The 19,748-nt window shown below is 40.7% G+C and overlaps 2 protein-coding genes across 2 annotated transcripts; both read right to left on the bottom strand.

The window, feature by feature from the left end:
- Positions 1-2,174: 2,174 nt before the first annotated feature.
- Positions 2,175-15,211, bottom strand: LOC143745457 (leucine-rich glioma-inactivated protein 1-like). Its single transcript, XM_077237575.1, has 8 exons — positions 14,836-15,211; positions 14,613-14,684; positions 6,527-6,598; positions 6,290-6,361; positions 5,689-5,760; positions 5,418-5,587; positions 5,176-5,340; positions 2,175-4,286 (listed from the first exon to the last, which is right to left on the bottom strand). The coding sequence occupies exons 1-8, from the start codon at positions 15,009-15,011 to the stop codon at positions 3,469-3,471; spliced, it is 1,617 nt and encodes a 538-aa protein (XP_077093690.1). The 5' UTR covers positions 15,012-15,211; the 3' UTR covers positions 2,175-3,468.
- Positions 15,212-18,423: 3,212 nt separating this feature from the next.
- Positions 18,424-19,413, bottom strand: LOC143745422 (trace amine-associated receptor 13c-like). The gene has a single exon (XM_077237524.1). The coding sequence runs from the start codon at positions 19,393-19,395 to the stop codon at positions 18,424-18,426; it is 972 nt and encodes a 323-aa protein (XP_077093639.1). The 5' UTR covers positions 19,396-19,413.
- Positions 19,414-19,748: the final 335 nt, after the last annotated feature.

Below are 19,748 nucleotides of genomic sequence, written 5' to 3'. Positions count from 1 at the left end.
ATCGAAATGGTCTGAAATTTGGTAACTTTGTTGGTACTTGGTATATGAACACCCAAAAAAATTGGGGACAGGATTTGAATAATCTAAGTGGGTGTAAAAAAAATTGTCACACTCAGGACCTTCGGGTCCAAATGGACCTGCATAGGAAATGAATGGCAAATTGGCAAAAATGTGAAAATACCGAGTTTTTTTGTGCGTACAATCTACAAATCAGCCACGATCCAGAAAAAAAGCACACAACAGTGAAGGGGTGAATCTATAAAACATCAAGAGTGCAAAACACACACACACACACACACACACACACACACACACACACACACACACACACACACACACACACACACACACACACACACACACACACACTTTTATACATAAACAAACTAATAAATTCAGATTACATATGTGTTTTGCATTTTTAAAATGCTCAGTTTGTCCACCAGATGGCATCCATCTCATTTCAAAAATTGCTTTCATGAGGTCTAAGCTTGACTCTAAAATAAAATACAGCTTTAAAAAAAAAATTAAATATATATATTTTTTTATAATTTTCTATTATATTCAATGGGGGGGAAATGGGTCATATTTATTGCATAAATATTAATTATAAATCATAAAATTCTCAAAACACCAAAAAAGAAAAGAAAAAATATTATAAAAAACAAGTAAAAAAAATTATGATTTTCTTTTAATAAATATGAATCCCACCCTTCCGGCCCATTTGGACCCGCAGTTCCTGAGTGTGATTCTGAAATGAAGGACCCCAGAGGGTTAAGAGCTTTATTTAGAATTATGTTATACATTCTCAGTAACCAGGGGGTAACCAAGTTACTTTTAAAAGTAATGTTACAATATTGTGTTACTCCATAAAAAAGTAACTAATTATGTTACTACGTTACTTTTTATAGAAACGCTACTTTTATGTTACTTTTTCTTACCTGAGCTGGGCTTGCTTGCTTGTTTTTAATAATCACTATTTTTGGTAAATGTTAAGACCCTTTCACACCAGAAGTGAAATGAATAAGCCTCAGGCTGAAGGAAATGCATATTTACTCCTGAACAGTAGAGGGCGCCACTCAAACAAACCTTTCAGCGGTTTAGTCTAGAACTACGATAAACATCATGTTTACATAACTCCTGATTTATTTCAGCATGGGGACAGGACAGCTTACAGTCAATATGTGGGAAACAAAGTAACCTGCCTTACTTATTTGAAAAAGTACATTTAAAAGTAATGCTTTACAGAAAATGCCAATTAGAATTGGCGAGTGGAATTTGTATGCGCCACTCCGGGTGTAAACAGCCTCGTCTGTAAGGGCCGGTGAAGCAGAGAGCCACCAAAATATTAATCCAAACATAGACCTCTATATGCACCGAATTAATAAACAAATTATAAATGTGTTCAGCACTTTGCAAAAAATATTTTTTGGATTTTCTAGACTATTTGAAGTCGTAAAGTGAGCAGGATATATTAGTGTCAGCATTTGTAAAAGACATTACTCATATAATGCGCTACACCAATACTGGGGTTAATGTCACTGTTTTTGAATCTCGCAGCTTCAATGTTAATATAAAGATGCTGCAGACACACACACACACCTTATCTCCGTCTCTCTTGATAATTAATTAAAAATTCTATCACTCGTTCATTCAAATAAATGTAATTTATGCAAATAATGCAATCTCTGTGTATGATTTAAAGTGGACAGAATGCTGGATCTTACGAGCTGTAACTGATGAAAATAGCCCTTATTTTTATCCTTTCGGTCAAATATTGCGCTAAAAACATCCATAACAGCTTCAACTTGTCAATGCGGGCAAATAAGCACTGTATAAGTGTGATAATCCACGGCTAGCTGTGTATTAAAGGTTTAATGCACTCTGCTTCGCGTTGGGTGGTTCTTTGCCTCCAAAATCGTTTAATACACAGCTGGCCATGGATTATCTCTTACATGTTAAGCTTTTGGTATAAATGATATACAGAGTACACTATAAAGATATACATATAATATGTCATAATAAGATTTGGACTCACTCAATATATAAAGCTTTAAAAATGTTTGAGTCACTTTGGACACATATTTATTATGACATATATACTTTATTTAGTTTTACTTGTACTGTTATTGCCCGATGTTTTTGAATGTGTTTAAAGTCTTTTAAACTCGTACTCAAAATCACAAAGTTTTATTTAAAGTTAGTATCAGTCTCCAAAAATGTAGGAATGAAACTGCATGCACAAACTTATCCAGTAGAACATCACAGTTTCATCATTTGGTGATATAGAATCTCGTCATCTCAACAAATAGTATCTTGTTGAAAAAAAAGTACTGACATTGCTCATCTGTTAGTAGTTAATACAGTTCAAACAAACAGGCAAATGCTAAAAAACAATAGTCACATGACACACAACTCCAGAGGTCGAACTGTCAATGTATATTTCAAACTCCCATTCTGCATATTAAATATTTCACCCAGCTGCCACATAAAAAACATTGTTTACAAGTTAAAAGAGAAGTAAACAAGTTGAGATAGACACATTAATAAATAGCAATAGTCACATAGAATAGCAAGTAGTTCAATGAAAGTACATCAGTTACAATGTAAAAATACAACAGAAATGAATGAGTGCACTGAGAAGATCATTTATAAAACAAAAACACACAAAAAAAAACATGAATAATTTCAATTGCGGTACCTAATTAAGGCACCATCATGCAAGTCATCTGCGAATAATCTTCATGCTGTGAATCGGATGAAAATATCCCGTTTATATTTCACCCCAAAAACAAAAGTAAGAAAATATAAGAAATTGTGTTTTGCATAAAGAAAATTAAGTCTATTTTTGAACCATTAAGATTTGTATGCATGGTGACATACTTTCATGACAGTTAAGCAATTTTTTACTGTATTACAGTAAAAAGACTACATTATGGGATGGAGAATTGAGGGGTTTAAATAGGTTAAATCACAAAAATAAGAATACAAGGCAAAAAAATCAGCATGAAACTGAACTTGCGCTAGTCTCTTCTCCATTGTGACGAATATTCGAATGAAACGCTTCTGGAACAAGAACAAATGTGGGCGGGGCTTGATTGTGTCTGTGGGGAATTGATTGGATGGTTGTGGTTTGCTATTGGCTGATCTCATGTGAGTGACAGGTTATAGCCCCGCCCACATCATCAGAGAAGAGATGCTGCAAGAGGAAGCTATTCTGATTCAAGATTATTAAAACAATAATGATGTGCACCGTTAAATCATTTAATAATAAACATTGCAATTTTTCCATAAAAACAAGAATGGTCAATTTTGATTTCATGGTGACTTTAAAACTAGCTTTATTTATTTAAAAAACAAAACAAAAAATGTCTTTCTTTCTTCAGATTTTAGAGTTAAATATGACCTGGACGTGTTCGTGAGATTCATTGAGACACTTATCATCCTCAACTGTCCCGATCAAGCAAATCAGCTGCTCAAGTCAAGGACCAAATGTTCATAAATCCGTGTTTGCCCCTTAAAACTAGAGCCAAGAAGGAATTCCCTGTTGTCAATAAACACCAGAGAAAAAGCCCTGGGCGCTTGAATGTTCATCTCCTGGAAGTGGATGAACTGTCTCTTCTTTGCGTCCCAGCGATAGACGCGAGTAAAGGCGTAGTCGCTGCCCAGGATGGCGTACTGCCAGTTGGCTATGGAGAACGGCTGGAAGACCATGGAGCCACGAGAGGCCATGGTCTGGATCTCACTGAACATGCTGCCATCCCACTTCATCACCTTGGAGTCGCCGATGAAGCGGGTCAGACATATGTAGAGCTCGCTCTTCACAGCGAAGTGTTTGACGGCATACACGTCCTCCATCTCTGGGATATCGGTACGCCGCTCGAACTGCTTGTTGCTTTTGCTCCATTGGTAAATAACCGGCCTTTGAGAACTGCTGGACAAGATCAAATGAGGTTTCCCCGAAATGTCTAGATACTCCACGTCTGTGTCGCGGTGCCAGGGGTGCAGGGACTGATGGGAGTAGAAGCCATTGCCGTTCCATTTATAAATAGTCGTGGAGCCGGCTTTGGAGCTATCGGCAATGATGAAGAAAGACTCTCCGTCGACGTGGAAGATTTCCACGTCATTTGGCTTTCGTATTTTCAGAATGTCGATGTCTTGGATTTTTATGAATTTGTTTGCGGAGACGTCCCTCTTGAAGATGTGTGAGCCGCCGAACAGTTGTGCTACTATGATGAAGAGTTGGCTGTCAATGATTAGAGGTTTGCAGATGACAGATGAAGTACCTACGGCAGGACAGATTTGAAGAGTCGTTTAACCCTACTGTATCATATTTAATAATTAAAGGCCTCTAAATGTTCAACATGATCTAATAAACATGTCACACACAATCTACTACCTTCTGTCATCTGACTGACAGTTTAGACTTTTTTTAGCAAGTAAAAGGTCTTTTAGTATAATTGTACAAACGTTCACGTGTCTTTCTGCTGTAAAATCTTTACTGATTTTTATAAAATAAATGCAAGAATAACTTGTACATTGCTAACATTATTTCAAGATGAACACATACTGGACTGAAGCAGCTTCGGTTCACTTGATTATCCATATATATATATAATTTTAATTTTAGAAAAACGTGTTAAAATGTGTCATTTGTCAGGCTTTACAGGGTTAAAGCTGTACGAAACAAAGGCTTGAGAAACAGTTAGTTATCATTTTTCATCCAAAAAATATAAAACTTTTTCCTGTTTAATGTAAAAATTACAACCAATGGAATGTTATAAAATTACACATTTAACTGAAAAAAAAAAAAATAATAAAAAACTGCATAATTGTTCACCCCCCCTAAGGCACCCTTTGATTTTTTTATTACAGTCTATTTGGATAAGAGTCTATCAGCTTGCTACATCTTGACTTGGGAATATTTTCACACTCTTCTTTGCAAAAACGTTCCAGATCTGTAACTAGTGAGGGCATCTCCTGTGCACGACCCTCTTCAGGTTCCCACACACATTTCACTATTTTTCCTTCACTTTTTCCATCACAAAAAACAACTGTTTTTAAAAGGGTGTGTAGAATTTTTATTTCCAATTTATTGTGTGTATTATTATCATTAATATTATGTGTAAAGTTAGACATTAACTCCTTGCAACATTTCCACCACTATTTGCTTACTTGTGATGTTATCGAAGTTTCGGAACTCCATTTGCACATGATCCCATTCCATGAAATTACACCTGCCAATGAACGGCTGGGCGAATACGACAAACTGGTCGCCACCAAATGCAAAAGCTTCGACTGAAATGGACTGAAATTCGAGAGACTTCAACAGCGGAAAATCTGTAGAACAAACAGACAAATGTTAAGCTCTTTTGATGTCAAGTAACACAAAGTGGTCTGTAATGAATACGACCGACCTGTTGTTATGCAATCGAATGACTGCGCCACAAGGTCATTGATTTTCCTGTCCTGGTAAGATTCAGGGCCACTGCAATAGATCTCATCCACAGTTGCATTTGTGTGAAACATCCAGTCGACTAACCACTTTAGCTTACAGTCGCAGCTGAAAAGATTTCCTCTCAGGTCCCTGGACAAATGAATAAAAGTTTCAGTCTAGAAGTTTGTATATCATTGACAGTTATTCAAATGATATCACATTGCTAAAACATTGCACACTCGCATACATACACTTTAGTCAAAGCTTCCATCCCTTTGAAAAGATCTTTCGGTAGCGTCTCCAATTGATTGTACGCCAGACTTCTGCAGTAACATTAGTCAAAAACCAAACGGTAGTTTACATCAGTAAAGAGAAATGGACTAATTTTTATTGTGTGCAAAGGTTTTTTAAAGAATAAAACCTGGTTTGCTGACTGTTTCAAACATCACAAAAATAACATGAATAATTAACTAATAAAATGCAGACAATTACAAATGCAGACTATGGAAGCTGGTTTCTGCCAAGGACTAAAAAATAAAAAAGGTTATTGCAACTTTTTATCTCACAATTCTGACTTAGTAATTCACAATTCTGTCTGGTTTTCTCAGAATTAATGGTGACATACAAACTTGTGAGACATAAACTCACAATTGTGAGACAAACATTCAGATATTTTTTATTCCAGTGAGGAAACAAGCTTCTACAGCAGACACTTTGTACATTGTAATAATTTTTTTAAAATATATTTTAAAATTTAATTTTTTACATTCTAATTATGATGGCAATGTTTTAAGGTGGATGAATAGATAAATGATCAACATCATTTCAGTCGTAATATGCAGAAATGCTCACAAGTGTATTAAGGACTTGAGTCCTCTGAAGGCGAAAGGCGATATGGACTTGATTTGGTTATTTTCAATGAACCTATAAGAAAAACAAACATTAACGTGATGTACAACATTTAAGCATTCAAAACAAGTCATTATACACAATGAAACAAATGAATCATCAGATAAGCTGTTTTTCTGACATTGTATGTCTTCATGCAGTGCTGACTACTCATATAATCACGCTCTGTGAGACACTTACAGATACTCCAGATGAGGAAGGCCAAGAAACGCATCTTCATTTATAGATTCAAAGACATTGGCTGTGAAAAGACTAGGAGAGATAATATAGGGTGAATACAGGACAGTAAAGGGTATTTGTCTTTATGTGTATGTGATTTCATTCATAAAATCTGCATTAGGTTCATCTGAAAGTATGGGATTAGGCTAATGTTAAAGTACTATGTTAATTAACCATGTTGATCATATTAAAAGTGAAGTATGTAATTTCCCAAAAAGGGTACATTTGTCTTTCTGAACGGGTGTATGATGATGCTGTGTGTTATTGAAGCGTCCATTGCAGCGCGTAGCATCACAATGTCGCCACTTTAACGTGTTTATGACCTGCTAAATCTCTGACGGTCTAAATGCAACGGATTTTGTCATGCAAGTTTTGTAATGAAAACAAAGCTGATTTTCTTTCCCAAAAATATCAAAATCACGCCCCAAATTCCCTGCTTGCTAAAGTAGCCAAGCTCCAAACTCTCAGGCTGCTTCAGTAGCCACACCCCAAACTAAAAAATAAAAAAATAAAAAAAATAATAAAAAAAAACACATATACATAAACACATATACACAATAATATTTTTTTTTTTTTTTTTTTTTTTAAATTGTATGGTCACGTGCTTTGTATTTGTCACGTATCTGTCACATGATCCCTTATGTGTGCATAATCAAGGTGATTATAATTAATGATGATCACCTGTGTCTATTTAATGCTAAACTTACTCTAACTTTAAGGAAGTTAGATATTTTAATTAGCCTACCATTCAGACCGTGTTTCACTTATACAGTGTTTATGGCTGCATGCCCCATGCAGTGTTCCTTCTGCACATCAAAAAACGTTTTTCGATTTTTCCATGCCGGTCCTCCGCTTCAGGGTATCAAAAACGAGACAAAAATAGCACGGCTATTCCCGCCCCTGGAGGGACGAGCGAGAATTGCTCCTCCGCGGAGCCCTCAGGGAAATCGATGTTTGTATCCAGCGTCAAGAGCGCTTCGGGACACATCGGTTTTCAGCGAATGTCCTGCAGTGTCCGCCCTAAGGGCTTGCGGCCAGGCAGTGCTCGTGTTCGCCCATCGGAAACGGTTTTCGAATTATTCCCTGCCGGTCCTCCGCTTCAGGGTGTCGAGAACGAAACCGAAAGAGCCCTCAGGAAGTCGATCTGTATACCGCCGTTAAGTACGCTTCGGGACACATCGGTTTCCAGCGAACGCACGCTGCTCTGTCTGCCCCACAGGCTTGCGGCCAGGCAGCAATCGCGTCCGCCCATCGAGAATCGTTTTCGGTTGAACCCTGCTGGAGATCCGCTTCAGGGGCCCGAGAACGAATCCCGATTGATACCCGAAGCAAGGCTCGAGAGCCTGGTTCCTTTGGTAAAATATTTAGATGCATGGAAAAATCTCACAAATATTTCTCCCTGGGCCCTGTGCACCATTCAAAAGGGGTACAGGCTGCAGTTCGGTTTCCGCCCACCAAGGTTCAAGGGGTGGTCTGGACTGTAGTCAACCCAGTGCAGGGTCGGGTATTGGAACAAGAAGTAAACTTCCTGCTGGTAAAGGAGGCTATAGAGCGTATTCCTCCACCAGACCGCAACTTTATAGTTCCCAAGAAGGAGGGGTTTGCGTCCAATAATAGAACTCAGGCACCTGTATCGTTCTCTGAGGAGATTCAGGTTCAAGATGCTCACTATTCCCATCATCGTGAGTCAAATTCAATCCGAGGATTGGTTTGTCACGATAGATCTAAAGGACGCATACTTCCACATATCCATCCTTCCATCTCACAGGAAGTTCCTGAGGTTCGCTTTCGGGGGCGAAGCGTGCCAATATCCGGTTCTTCCGTTCGGCCTAGCTCAATTATATCGACGACTGGCTGATTCTGGCCCAGTCACAAGAGCTGGCGGTTCGGCATCGAGATGTCGTCCTCGCCCACATTCAAAACCTGGGGTTGAGACTCAACACGATAAAGAGCGTGTTGACACCAGCCCAGAGAACCACGTTCCTGGGAGTGGTGTGGGACTCGGTCACGATGCGGGCACGATTGTCTCCTGCACGAATCGAGTCCATTCTGGCCACAGTGTCCAGGGTAAGGCTAGGCCAAGCCATCACTGAAAATTTAAATATGCATATTCTAATCTGTTCCGTGAGAGCAAGGGTACCCCAGAACGAGTTTAGCCTCTATATCTATAGACGTTTTTAAATAATCCGAAAACTCCAAAAAAGCAATGCAATTGTCAGACATCCATGAGTGCATGTTCATGGAGGAAAACCACTGAAAAACAGCGCTGGTTGTTCCCTTTCGAGGAAACTCGAACTGCGTCGAATGACACTTTGGGGGAACGCCCTTAGCGTAACGCATCTGAAGTATGAATGAAACTAATCCAATCCTGATTGGTGTTGCGTCATGACGTAACATGTGATGGCATACACGGAAGCTACAAAGGCACGCCGGCACACAACAGAGTTAGCTTTTTGCTCTTCAGCAAGCGCTCTGTGTCAAACTGTCTGTCCTATTCGGTGTTGTTTGTCCCATAAGAATTGTCCTAAATAAGGGTCTACAAGAAAAAAGAAATTGCAATATAGAATCTATAGTGGCTCGGATCTCGCGTTTGCCGAGGCAGCGCGTTGATTACGGGTCTACTCTGCAATAAAGATTCTGTGACTTGATCTCGTGTTGTCGAGGCAGCGCGTAGATAAAAGGTTGTACATTGCAATACAGAATCTAGTGGCTCGGATCTCGCGTTTGCCGAGGCAGCGCGTAGATTACGGGTCTACTTTGCAATAAAGATTCTGTGTGTGTGCGAGGCATGAACAGTCAGCTCCTGAGGGTGCTGGCTGTGTTCATTGAGAAATATCTCGAAGCGCACAGCCGTGCGTTTTCGGGTGTTTCAGCCTCGCGCCTGTTGATTTTCTTCTCGAGAGATGAAAACCAAATATATTGTGACCGACTCGAATCTCGCGTTTGCCGAGGCAGCACGTAGAGTTCGGGTCAGCAATGAAAGGGACACACGCGATCTGTGAAATAATACTGTTTGGGGACGAGGCATTCACAGTCAGCTCCTGAGGGTGCTGGTAGTTCTTCATTGAGAAATATCTTGACGCATATATCTGTGGGCTGTCGGATGTTTCAGCCTCGCAACTGATAACTTTCTTCTTGAGGGATGAAAGCCAAATATATTGTAACGACTCGAATCTCGCGCTTGCCGAGGCAGCGTGTAGATTACGAGACCGTATAACACAAAACAGTATTGTCTGGTAATTATGGCTGCATTTAATTCTGAGGAATTAAAATGATGAGCAGCGAACACACGCTGCTCTGTCTGCCCCACAGGCTTGCGGCCATGCAGTGTTCCTTCTGCACATCAAAAAACGTTTTTCGATTTTTCCCTGCCGGTCCTCCGCTTCAGGGTATCGAAAACGAGACAAAAAAAAGCACGGCTATTCCCGCCCGTGGAGGGACGAGCGAGAATTGCTCCTCCGTGGAGCCCTTAGGAAATCGATGTTTGTATCCACCGTCAAGAGCGCTTCGGGACACATCGGTTTTCAGCGAATGTCCTGCAGTGACCGCCCTAAGGGCTTGCGACCAGGCAGTGCTCGTGTTCGCCCATCGGAAACGGTTTTCGAATTATTCCCTGCCGGTCCTCCGCTTCAGGGTGTCGAGAACGAAACCGAAAGAGCCCTCAGGAAGTCGATGTCTGTATCCCGCCGTTAAGTACGCTTCGGGACACATCGGTTTCCAGCGAACGCATGCTGCTCTGTCTGCCCCACAGGCTTGCGGCCAGGCAGCAATCGCGTCCGCCCATCGAGAATCGTTTTCGGTCGAACCCTACTGGAGATCCGCTTCAGGGGCCCGAGAACGAATCCCGATTGATACCCGAAGCAAGGCTGGAGAGCCTGGTTCCTTTGGTAAAATATTTAGATGCATGGAAAAATCTCACAAATATTTCTCCCTGGGCCCTGTGCACCATTCAAAAGGGGTACAGGTTGCAGTTCGGTTTCCGCCCACCAAGGTTCAAGGGGTGGTCTGGACTGTAGTCGACCCAGTGCAGGGTTGGGTATTGGAACAAGAAGTAAACTTCCTGCTGGTAAAGGAGGCTATAGAGCGTATTCCTCCACCAGACCGCTACTTTATAGTTCCCAAGAAGGAGGGGGTTGCGTCCAATAATAGATATCAGGCACCTGAATCGTTCTCTGAGGAGATTCAGGTTCAAGATGCTCACTATTCCCATCATCGTGAGTCAAATTCAATCCGAGGATTGGTTTGTCACGATAGATCTAAAGGACGCATACTTCCACATATCCATCCTTCCATCTCACAGGAAGTTCCTGAGGTTCGCTTTCGGGGGCGAAGCGTGCCAATATCAGGTTCTTCCGTTCGGCCTAGCTCTCTTCCCTTGCACATTTACCAAATGTATGGATGCAGCTCAATTATATCGACGACTGGCTGATTCTGGCCCAGTCACAAGAGCTGGCGGTTCGGCATCGAGATGTCATCCTAGCCCACATTCAAAGCCTGGGGTTGAGACTCAACACGATAAAGAGCGTGTTGACACCAGCCCAGAGAACCAGTTCCTGGGAGTGGTGTGGGACTCGGTCACGATGCGGGCACGATTGTCTCCTGCACGAATCGAGTCCATTCTGGCCACAGTGTCCAGGGTAAAGCTAGGCCAAGCCATCACTGTGAAACATTTTCAGAGAGTGTTAGGGCTCATGGCTGCACCATTAGGGCTCATTCGGCCTGCTGCACATGAGGGCCCTCCAGTGGTGGTTGAAAACCAAGGGGTTCTCCCCGAGGGGGAACCCGTTCCACATGATCAGGGTTACGCGCAGATGCCTTCGTTTCCTATCTATGTGGAAAAAAGCTTGGTTTCTGTCCCAAGGTCCAGTATTGGGAGCGTCATGTCGCCGAAAAAACGTTTTGACAGACGCCTCCCTCAAGGGCTGGGGCGCGGTCATGGACAGCTGCTTTATGACAGGCCTATGGCAGGACCATCATTCCTCCTGGCACATAAACTGCCTGGAGATGTTGGCGGTGTTCCGAGCTCTGAGGAGCTTCCTGCTGGACATCAAGGGTCATCATGTCCTTGTGAGGTCAGACAATATGTCGGTAGTGACCTATATAAACCATCAGGGGGGTCTGAGGTCTCGCCCTCTATGCAGACTGGCGCAACATTTCCTCCTGTGGTCCCAGGGGAAACTGTTATCTCTAAGAAGAACATACATCCCAGGGAGTCAAAATCAGGGAGCAGACATCCTGTCGAGACAGGTGCTGAGGCCAGGGGGATTGGAGACTCCATCCCCAGGTGGTGGAGTCAATATCTCAGCGGTCCGGCCCAGTGGAAGTGGACCTATTCGCGTCTCGAGAGACGACCCACTGTCCACTGTGGTTCTCCCTCTCTCATCCAGCCTGGTCGAGGCTGCGTCTGTATGCATTTCCCCCAATCGCTCTGCTCCCGGGAGTTCTAGAGAGGGTCCGTCACGACGGGATCAGTCTACTGCTCAAGTATGGTTCTCAGGCATTATATCGCTCCTAGACGGCCCTCCATGAGAGATTCCCCTCAGGAGGAACCTGCTGACACAGGCAGAGGGCTCAATATTTCACCCTCGGCCCGAGCTATGGAAACTGTGGGTCTGGCCCCTGAGGGGGCACAGTACCTAGAGGCCGGCCTATCAGCTGGAGTAGTGGAGACCATACTCAGCTCTAGAGCTCCCTCCACGAGGAAATTGTACGGCTTAAAGTGGAATGTCTTTACCAATTGGTTTAGAGAGTGTGAGGTGGATCCAGTTAACTGCCCAGTGGCTTCAGTTCTGGAGTTCCTCCAAGATCGCTTTTCAGCTGGTCTTACCCCGTCCACACTCAAGGTGTACGTGGCTGCCATTATGGCTTTCCGCGCTCCTCTGGGTGATGGGCCTCTGGGGAGACAGCAGTTGGTCGTACATTTCCTCCGTGGGGCTTGGAGGATGAGGCCTGCGGCTCGTGCCAGGGTTCCCACATGTGACCTGGCGGTGGTTCTCGAAGGATTGGCCGAGGCCCCCTTCGAACCACTGGAGTCGGCTAAGGCCAAAAACCTTTCCCTTAAGGTGGTTTTTCTGTTGTCCATTACTTCTCTGAGGAGGGTAGGAGATCTCCAGGCGCTCTCTACATGGGTGCCTAGGGTTTGCTCCAGGCGACATTAAAGCCATCTTACATCCCAGGCAGGGCTATTTGCCTAAGGTGCCATCTAATGTGGCAAGGCCAGCCGTTCTTCAGGCTTTTCATCCTCCACCTCACGTGACTGCGCATGAGGAGAGACTTCATCTGCTCTGCCCTGTCAGAGGCGCTGAAATAATATATTCAGAAGTCCTCTTCATGGCGGAAGTCGGACCAGTTGCTGGTGTGTTTCGGGTCACCCAAGAAGGGGCTTCCCGCTTCCAAGCAGACCATCAGCAACTGGATTGTCCAAGCGATATCCACGGCTTACCAGGTGCGCAATTTGCCTTCACCTTTTGCCGTGAGGGCTCATTCGACCAGAGGCATGGCGTCCTCTAGAGCCCTTCTCGCGGGGGCCCCGATCCAGGAAGTCTGCGATGCAGCTGGATGGACCACCCCTTATACCTTTATTAGGTTCTATAACCTGGACATTCCGTCAACACCTGGCACTCTTGTGCTCTCGTCCTAGGTGTGCCTGTGAGCAGCTTCACACTAGGACAGACAGGGCGCGTTGTGGCATAGTGGGTACTCGTTCCCCCAAAGTGTCATTCGACGCAGTTCGAGCTCCCTCAAAAGGGAACGTCCTCGGGTTAACACTGTAACCCTTGTTCCCTGAGAAAGGGAACGAGAACTGCGTCCCTTCACAACGCCTTCCCCTGCCTGGGAGCGACTTGCTTCATCGCAGAAGCTAACTCTGTTGTGTGCCGGCGTGCCTTTGTAGCTTCCGTGTATGCCGTCACGTTACTTCATGACGGAACAACAATCAGGATTGGATAAGTTTCATTCATACTTCAGATGCGTTGCGCTAAGGGCGTTCTCCCGAAGTGTCATTCGACGCAGTTCTCGTTCCCTTTCCCAGGGAAAAAGTCCTAACCCGAGGACGTTCTCTGGATACTTGACAACGACGAAATCCGAAGGCGTGGGCGAAAGTATAATTCGTGTATTAATGAAATAATCCCGAAAAAAGCACAACCATTGCAGATATGCCAAGTTCAGCGGCTGGAATTAGCTGAGGTGACGTGACGCTAACAGCAGACAAGCGGCTAGTAGTGACAGCAGTGGCAATCCACCTGTGGCCACGCCCTTAATTATGCAGAACTTTAAGGCTTAATGTAATTTCAACGAATGAGTAAAAAATACAACCGCCTCACAGTTGTAATGAAGCGCAAAATTAACTATATAGACCAAAACCAATTTTTGTACCAGGCTGTAAACATGTTTTTTTTTTTCTGTTGTAAAGTTGGGCATTTTAACATGGGGGATACATGGAATTGACACCCTTTTGGAGCCTGTCTCTAGTGGCCAGTCGATAAATTGCAGTTTAAGTCACTTCCGTATTGGCTTCACGAGAGAGACTGGAAGGTTGCCGCTCGATTTTAAAATTAAAAATCTTACATACCTCACCTTTAAGGTTACAAAGTATTTATACAAATTTATACTTTGAAAATGTATATTATAGTGTAACTATATAACGTTTTTTTCTATTAAGTTTTTTTCTACTGTGCCGTAAAGTAGAAATAGATGTATTATTTATGTAGATGTTTTAGTTTTTTTTTCTTAAAATCAACATATTTATTTTAGACAATGTTTTATTTATTTTATTCAATTTATTTATTTAGTTTAATCTAATTTTTATTATTTTATTTATTTTTACACTATTTTACACTGTTTCTCTTTAGACTTCACCACTTTCCCAGTTTTAAACCCTTGTCATAAAGTATTATGAACACTATTAGCATTATACACACAAACTGCACTGATCAGATAGAAAACATGCTCTCTCTCTCTCTCTCTCTCTCTCTCTCTCTCTCTCTCTCTCTCTCTCTCTCTCTCTGTGTGTGTGTGTGTGTGTGATGAAGTGATGTTGAAGTCTTACAGCAGATGGAGGGCTGGTGTGTGAATGAAACTCTCTTTAGGGATTTCATAAAAGCCGGACTTGACGAACGATCTGGGGGGGAAACACACATTTCTGATCACAGGTTGCGACATAATAATAATAATAATAATAATAATAATAAGAAGAAGAAGAAGAAGAAGAAGAAGAAGAAGAAGAAGAAGAAGAATATTGACGCATTGTTATTACTGTTGTGATTGCTTACAGTGAGATGACATCTGGCGGGAAGCTCCTCGGTATTGATCCAGTATTGGCACATAAGGCGTTATCTTTACTGCATGTACATGATGCGGGACAGCGCGCGTGCCTCCTCTTGCTGCCGTGCACGAGCAACAACAAACACAACAAGCAGAAGAACACAGTCCGTCTGAAAGACATCATTAACCGAATATGGCCCTGAATGTTTAATGGTCACCGAAACAGTCCCGACGATTGCGCTGCGCCGAGCCACGATGTCATAACGGAAAGAGGCCGACGAAAGGAGTAACAAACGATAACGATAATATTATTATTATTTTTTTTTTTTTTTTGCCAGATCAGTGTTATATGCACATGCAGATGGAATCCATAGAAATCACGGTAGCAGAGAATGGGCGGGGCTTAGTGGATCCACGGTGGTCTAAAATTGGCCAGACATACTACGCATCTATTATTCTCGAATTGTAAAAGTGCTTCGATGTGTATGTTCAATTTTGTTGTCTTTTAAAAATTGTCCGCGACTTCAAATAATTGATCCAGGCTTTACTGAGTTGTCACGTGGTTCTTGCTTCTTTTCTCCTCGCTGGTCTTAAAGGACCAGTAACAGTGACCAGTGGCTAACGCGTTTTTTTCTTTCATATTTTTATTTAATAATGTCCTAGAGCTTTGCAGCGCGGATTTCCATTTGTATATCAGGTGATCACCTTTAAATCGGTAGATTTAAAAACTATTTTATGTTTTAGTCTACAAATGTTTGTACTTGCAGAAATTAGACATTTGAATGCGGCTCTATGGAGGATTCCGCTTCAATGCGCCCTCCGGAGAAGAACATACGTGTCACCATGACATCAAAATGTAAAAAATCCTATTTTTAACGAATGCTGCAGTGTTTATATGATCCATGCACCTCATAATTGTTTTAATAACTTCCTCTTGCAGCATCTCTTCTCTTCTCTGATGATGTGGGCGGGGCTATATCCTGTCACTCACATGAGATCGATCAATAGCAAACCACAACAATCCAATCAATTCTCCACAGACACAATGAAGCCCCGCCCACATTTGTTCTTGTTCCAGAAGCGTTTCACTCTGATATACGGCACAATAGAGAAGAAAAGACTGTGAAACTTCTGTTTCATGCCGACATTAACAGCCAACGCGTTGAACACCACAGACAGCAATGAGCGTCACTACATGACCAAATCAAAAATCACAAGATTATAGAAAAACACTGCTAGAATAATGCTTTTGATATGTTACAATCATTTTTCTTTAAGATTCCGACAGAATTTTGTTTTAAATGGAATTAAACACGTTCAAATAATTGCATATGCATCAAAACTTCCACTCTTTTGAAGAATGACATCTTTTAAGACTTCTTAACATTTTAAGTTAGTTGGGTGAGGCTACTTTACAGCATTACGGATGAGTGTTTCATCTCTACCTGATGGGTATAATTTTAACAAATTTCTTGTATTTTTGAACTAACAGTGGAAAATATGAACTATTTATAGATACATTTTATGTCGATACTTCAAATGTCGCAAAAACTAGTTTGGAACACTGTTATAGAGAAACATGACAGGATTAGCTTATACGCAGCATCCATGCCCGTGGTTTTGCTCCCGTTAAAGCATCTGTAATGTTCAAAGGTGTGTTAAAATCCCAAAAATACTGAAATGGGCATAATCTCTGGAATAATCTGATAAAGCCATTAAAGTTGCGCGCCCGTATCATGTGCACACGCCTGATTTTTATGTGGGCAAGATTTGAGACTAAAGAAACGCCATAGGTTTTGCTCTGGGTTTTGAGAATTGTTTATATCTCTCAATTCTGACTGTATTTCTTACAGTTGCATGTTTACATCACACATTTATGAAAAACATAATTGTGAGATAAAAAGTCACAATTGCCTTATGTGTTTTTTATTCCATGGCAGAAACAAGCTTTTTTGGGCCGGGATGAGAAACAGAGAAAGAAAATTTGAGAAAAAAAAGAATGTGATTGAAAGGACAGTTGTATAGAGAAGGTACTGCTAATATAGTATTGTTGTATAAATATATATTTTTAAATGCAACAGATAGTATCAGTCATTACTGATTAATCATTACTGCGATATTAAAGTACTAATTTTGTCGGATAAGATTAGAGATAGTATGTTCATCAGGGAGTCACTAGAAAGTTATTCCATAATTCTTTAATCCTTTATTCCTCCAGTGAGCAAACCAGAGGAAGAAAAATAAACAAAAAGCTCATGTCGGTGATGGATAAAGGATAAAGACAAATATTGATTTGATGATGATGATGATGATGTTTATGTCCAGACTCTTAGGTCACTGTTGAATATGCACTTCAGTTACAGATAAATATGTAGTGGAGGTTGAGAAGAGAGACCCCTGATGCTCTGAGTGTACAATAATGTCTAGAAGAGCTATATAAAGGTTTCGTTCAATTTATTCATTCATTTATTAAATTATCTGATTTTTTAAAGGTGGTGTTATGATTAGAGATGAATCTGGGTTGGTTTACACTTTGTGACACCATTACCATTATTAAATGTTTTTCTTTTTGTGCTAATTGTCATTGTTTAAACACGTTTTTTAAAGATTAGTAGTTTAAATAAAAGTAAAAGTTAAAAAAATCAATATCTTTAATAATTCAAATGTAAACAGTGCAGTATTACCATTGTGCATGACATTTACTATATATATATATATAAATAAACTTGCCTTGCTTTGCCTACCATTATGAAATACAGTATGACCATATACAACATGGACAAATCCAGAAATGCAGACACAGGGCAAAGAATTTCACACTGTATGTTTTTACTCAAACATATCACACAAACACATATCTGAACATATTTATTTCAGCCCATTACAACAGAAAAAATTTACAATTTTAAAAATGTAACATGCTTAACAATATGAGAATGTTAGAAAATGGATGCCATATGAAGTGTTTAGTTGATTCCTTTATTTCTGACCCATGTTTAAGTGTGGTTTGTTGATCATCATACATTCCAGCATATTTTAAACACAAGAAAACTGAGATAGCCTATCTCTTACAACTGACAGTTTGCAAAATGCCATTTGTTCGATTACAGATAATCTGACCTCATCAGTTCCTGACAGTCAAATGGAAGAGGGCTCCATATTCAATAAAAATACTTTGTGTGAATAAACAGGCATTATTGGGAGAAATGAACAGCCTAATAACATATTATGAAAAATAACATATCACAGGCCTTATTATTCATTTACAGCTGCTGTTTTATAGTTTGTCCCACAATTGTATTTAGCATTGTCTTGTTTTCTTATAAAAAAAAATACTTTGTATTTAAAGATAATGTTGTAGTTGATTTAGTAATTTTAAGGCCTTCAAGAGAGCAAAAATGTCACTCACACATGTACATGTTCTCAATATACAAGCATAATAGGCAGAACATTTAAACTATTCACAAACATAGGTGTTGCGCAGATTCTGGTGTCATCTAATGTTTGATAAGGAAGTGCTTAACACAAGAACCCTAACTATTCCATTCATAGACAGATGGAAATTACATTTGTGCTTCATGCAAGAGTGTAAGCGATCATTTCTCTTCTGGGAACAGATTTAAGTATTCTGATGAAGGTTCACATATTTTCAGTGTCAAAATGTATTTTGCTGACACTCTAAACCATTGATAAAACATTGCATATATAAGTGGATTCATGCAGGAATTCATGCATATAATCCAATTCATTACATCAATTATAAGAGAGTAATTTTCATTTTGCCCCAAAGAAAGAGTAACTATGTAGTACGGTGTCCAGCAAAGAAGATAAACCAGTACTAGAATCCCTAAGGTTCTTGCAGCCTTTTTTTCTGATTTGAACTTCTTTTCTGTGACTGAATTTAAATGCTTAGCTTGCCGTTTTGCTACAAAGCAGATTTTCACATATAAAGGAATAATTATACAACAAGGTGCCACTAAACAAACAATGGAATCTAGTATTAAATTTTCAGACTTAACAGAAAAAATGCATTCTCCAATACATGTGTGGTTCCTCTCGGGATACAGTAAAAACTCATACAACAGATAAAAAATATATATAAAGGAGAATAACCAGTTTACAACAATAGAAACAATAGCTCTGTTATTATTGACTTTCATTGGATATCGCAAAGGGTCATTCACAGTAATGTATCGATCCACAGAAATAATAATCATATTACCAAGAGATGCTGTGACAACCAAATAAAGAATAAGAGTAAATATTGAGCAAAATATTTCTCCAAAGTACCAGCATGGCTCAATCAGTTTCATTCCCTGCACTGGCATGAGAATCAGTCCTGCGATCAGATCAGCCACTGCCAGAGAGAAGATCAGCACATTGGTGGGAGTGTGGAGCTGCTTGAAGTGCGAGATGGAGATGATCACCAAAAGGTTCAGAAACACGGTGAACACTGATGTTACAGCGACAAAAATGTACACAATAATGTACTCTGCTTCAGGTCGGATACTTCTGGTACAAGAAAAATTGTTGTTTGGAAAGCAGTATTGGATTGTTTGATTGTTCATGTTTGTCACTCCCCTGTTGGATAGATCCTGTGTGAGGATGCTTGTCAGTTTAGCCCCCTGGTCCTTGTCACTGACACGACTCAGTTTTATACGTACAGAAAGCAGAGGGACCATCCCATTCAACAATACAATCTCTCAAATCCACCCACTAGTTACATATTCATAGACCCGATCAATCTGATCTATTAAATATAGTGGATTAGTGAATCTAATAAAGCAAGTTTACTCTTTCATTTTGCCCATGTAACAAACATCAGACAAGTGCACTACTGTTAGAGCAATAAGTCCAATCCATTGCCTTCAATTCCACTAAAAATTATATCCATACAAAAAAAATTAAAGATGGAATCTGG

This window comes from Siphateles boraxobius, unplaced genomic scaffold (assembly GCF_051911475.1).
Source record: "Siphateles boraxobius isolate OS27281-9 unplaced genomic scaffold, OSU_SipBor_1 204, whole genome shotgun sequence".
Classification (NCBI taxonomy): Eukaryota; Metazoa; Chordata; class Actinopteri; order Cypriniformes; family Leuciscidae; genus Siphateles; species Siphateles boraxobius.
The sequence above is the reverse complement of the archived record's forward strand: the minus strand, read 5'-3'. Positions and strand labels throughout refer to the sequence as shown.

What these genes read in the sequence shown, in the direction of transcription:
- LOC143745457 (XM_077237575.1), bottom strand. Translation starts at nt 15,011, where the DNA reads ATGATGTCTTTCAGACGGACTGTGTTCTTCTGCTTGTTGTGTTTGTTG. An exon ending in ACACCAGCCCTCCATCTGCT is followed by an intron (nt 6,599 to 14,612) that starts GTAAGACTTCAA and finishes TATCTCTCCTAG; the next exon opens with TCTTTTCACAGCCAATGTCT. An exon ending in AAACTTCGATAACATCACAA is followed by an intron (nt 4,287 to 5,175) that starts GTAAGCAAATAG and finishes GTCCTGCCGTAG; the next exon opens with GTACTTCATCTGTCATCTGC.
- LOC143745422 (XM_077237524.1), bottom strand. Translation starts at nt 19,395, where the DNA reads ATGAACAATCAAACAATCCAATACTGCTTTCCAAACAACAATTTTTCT.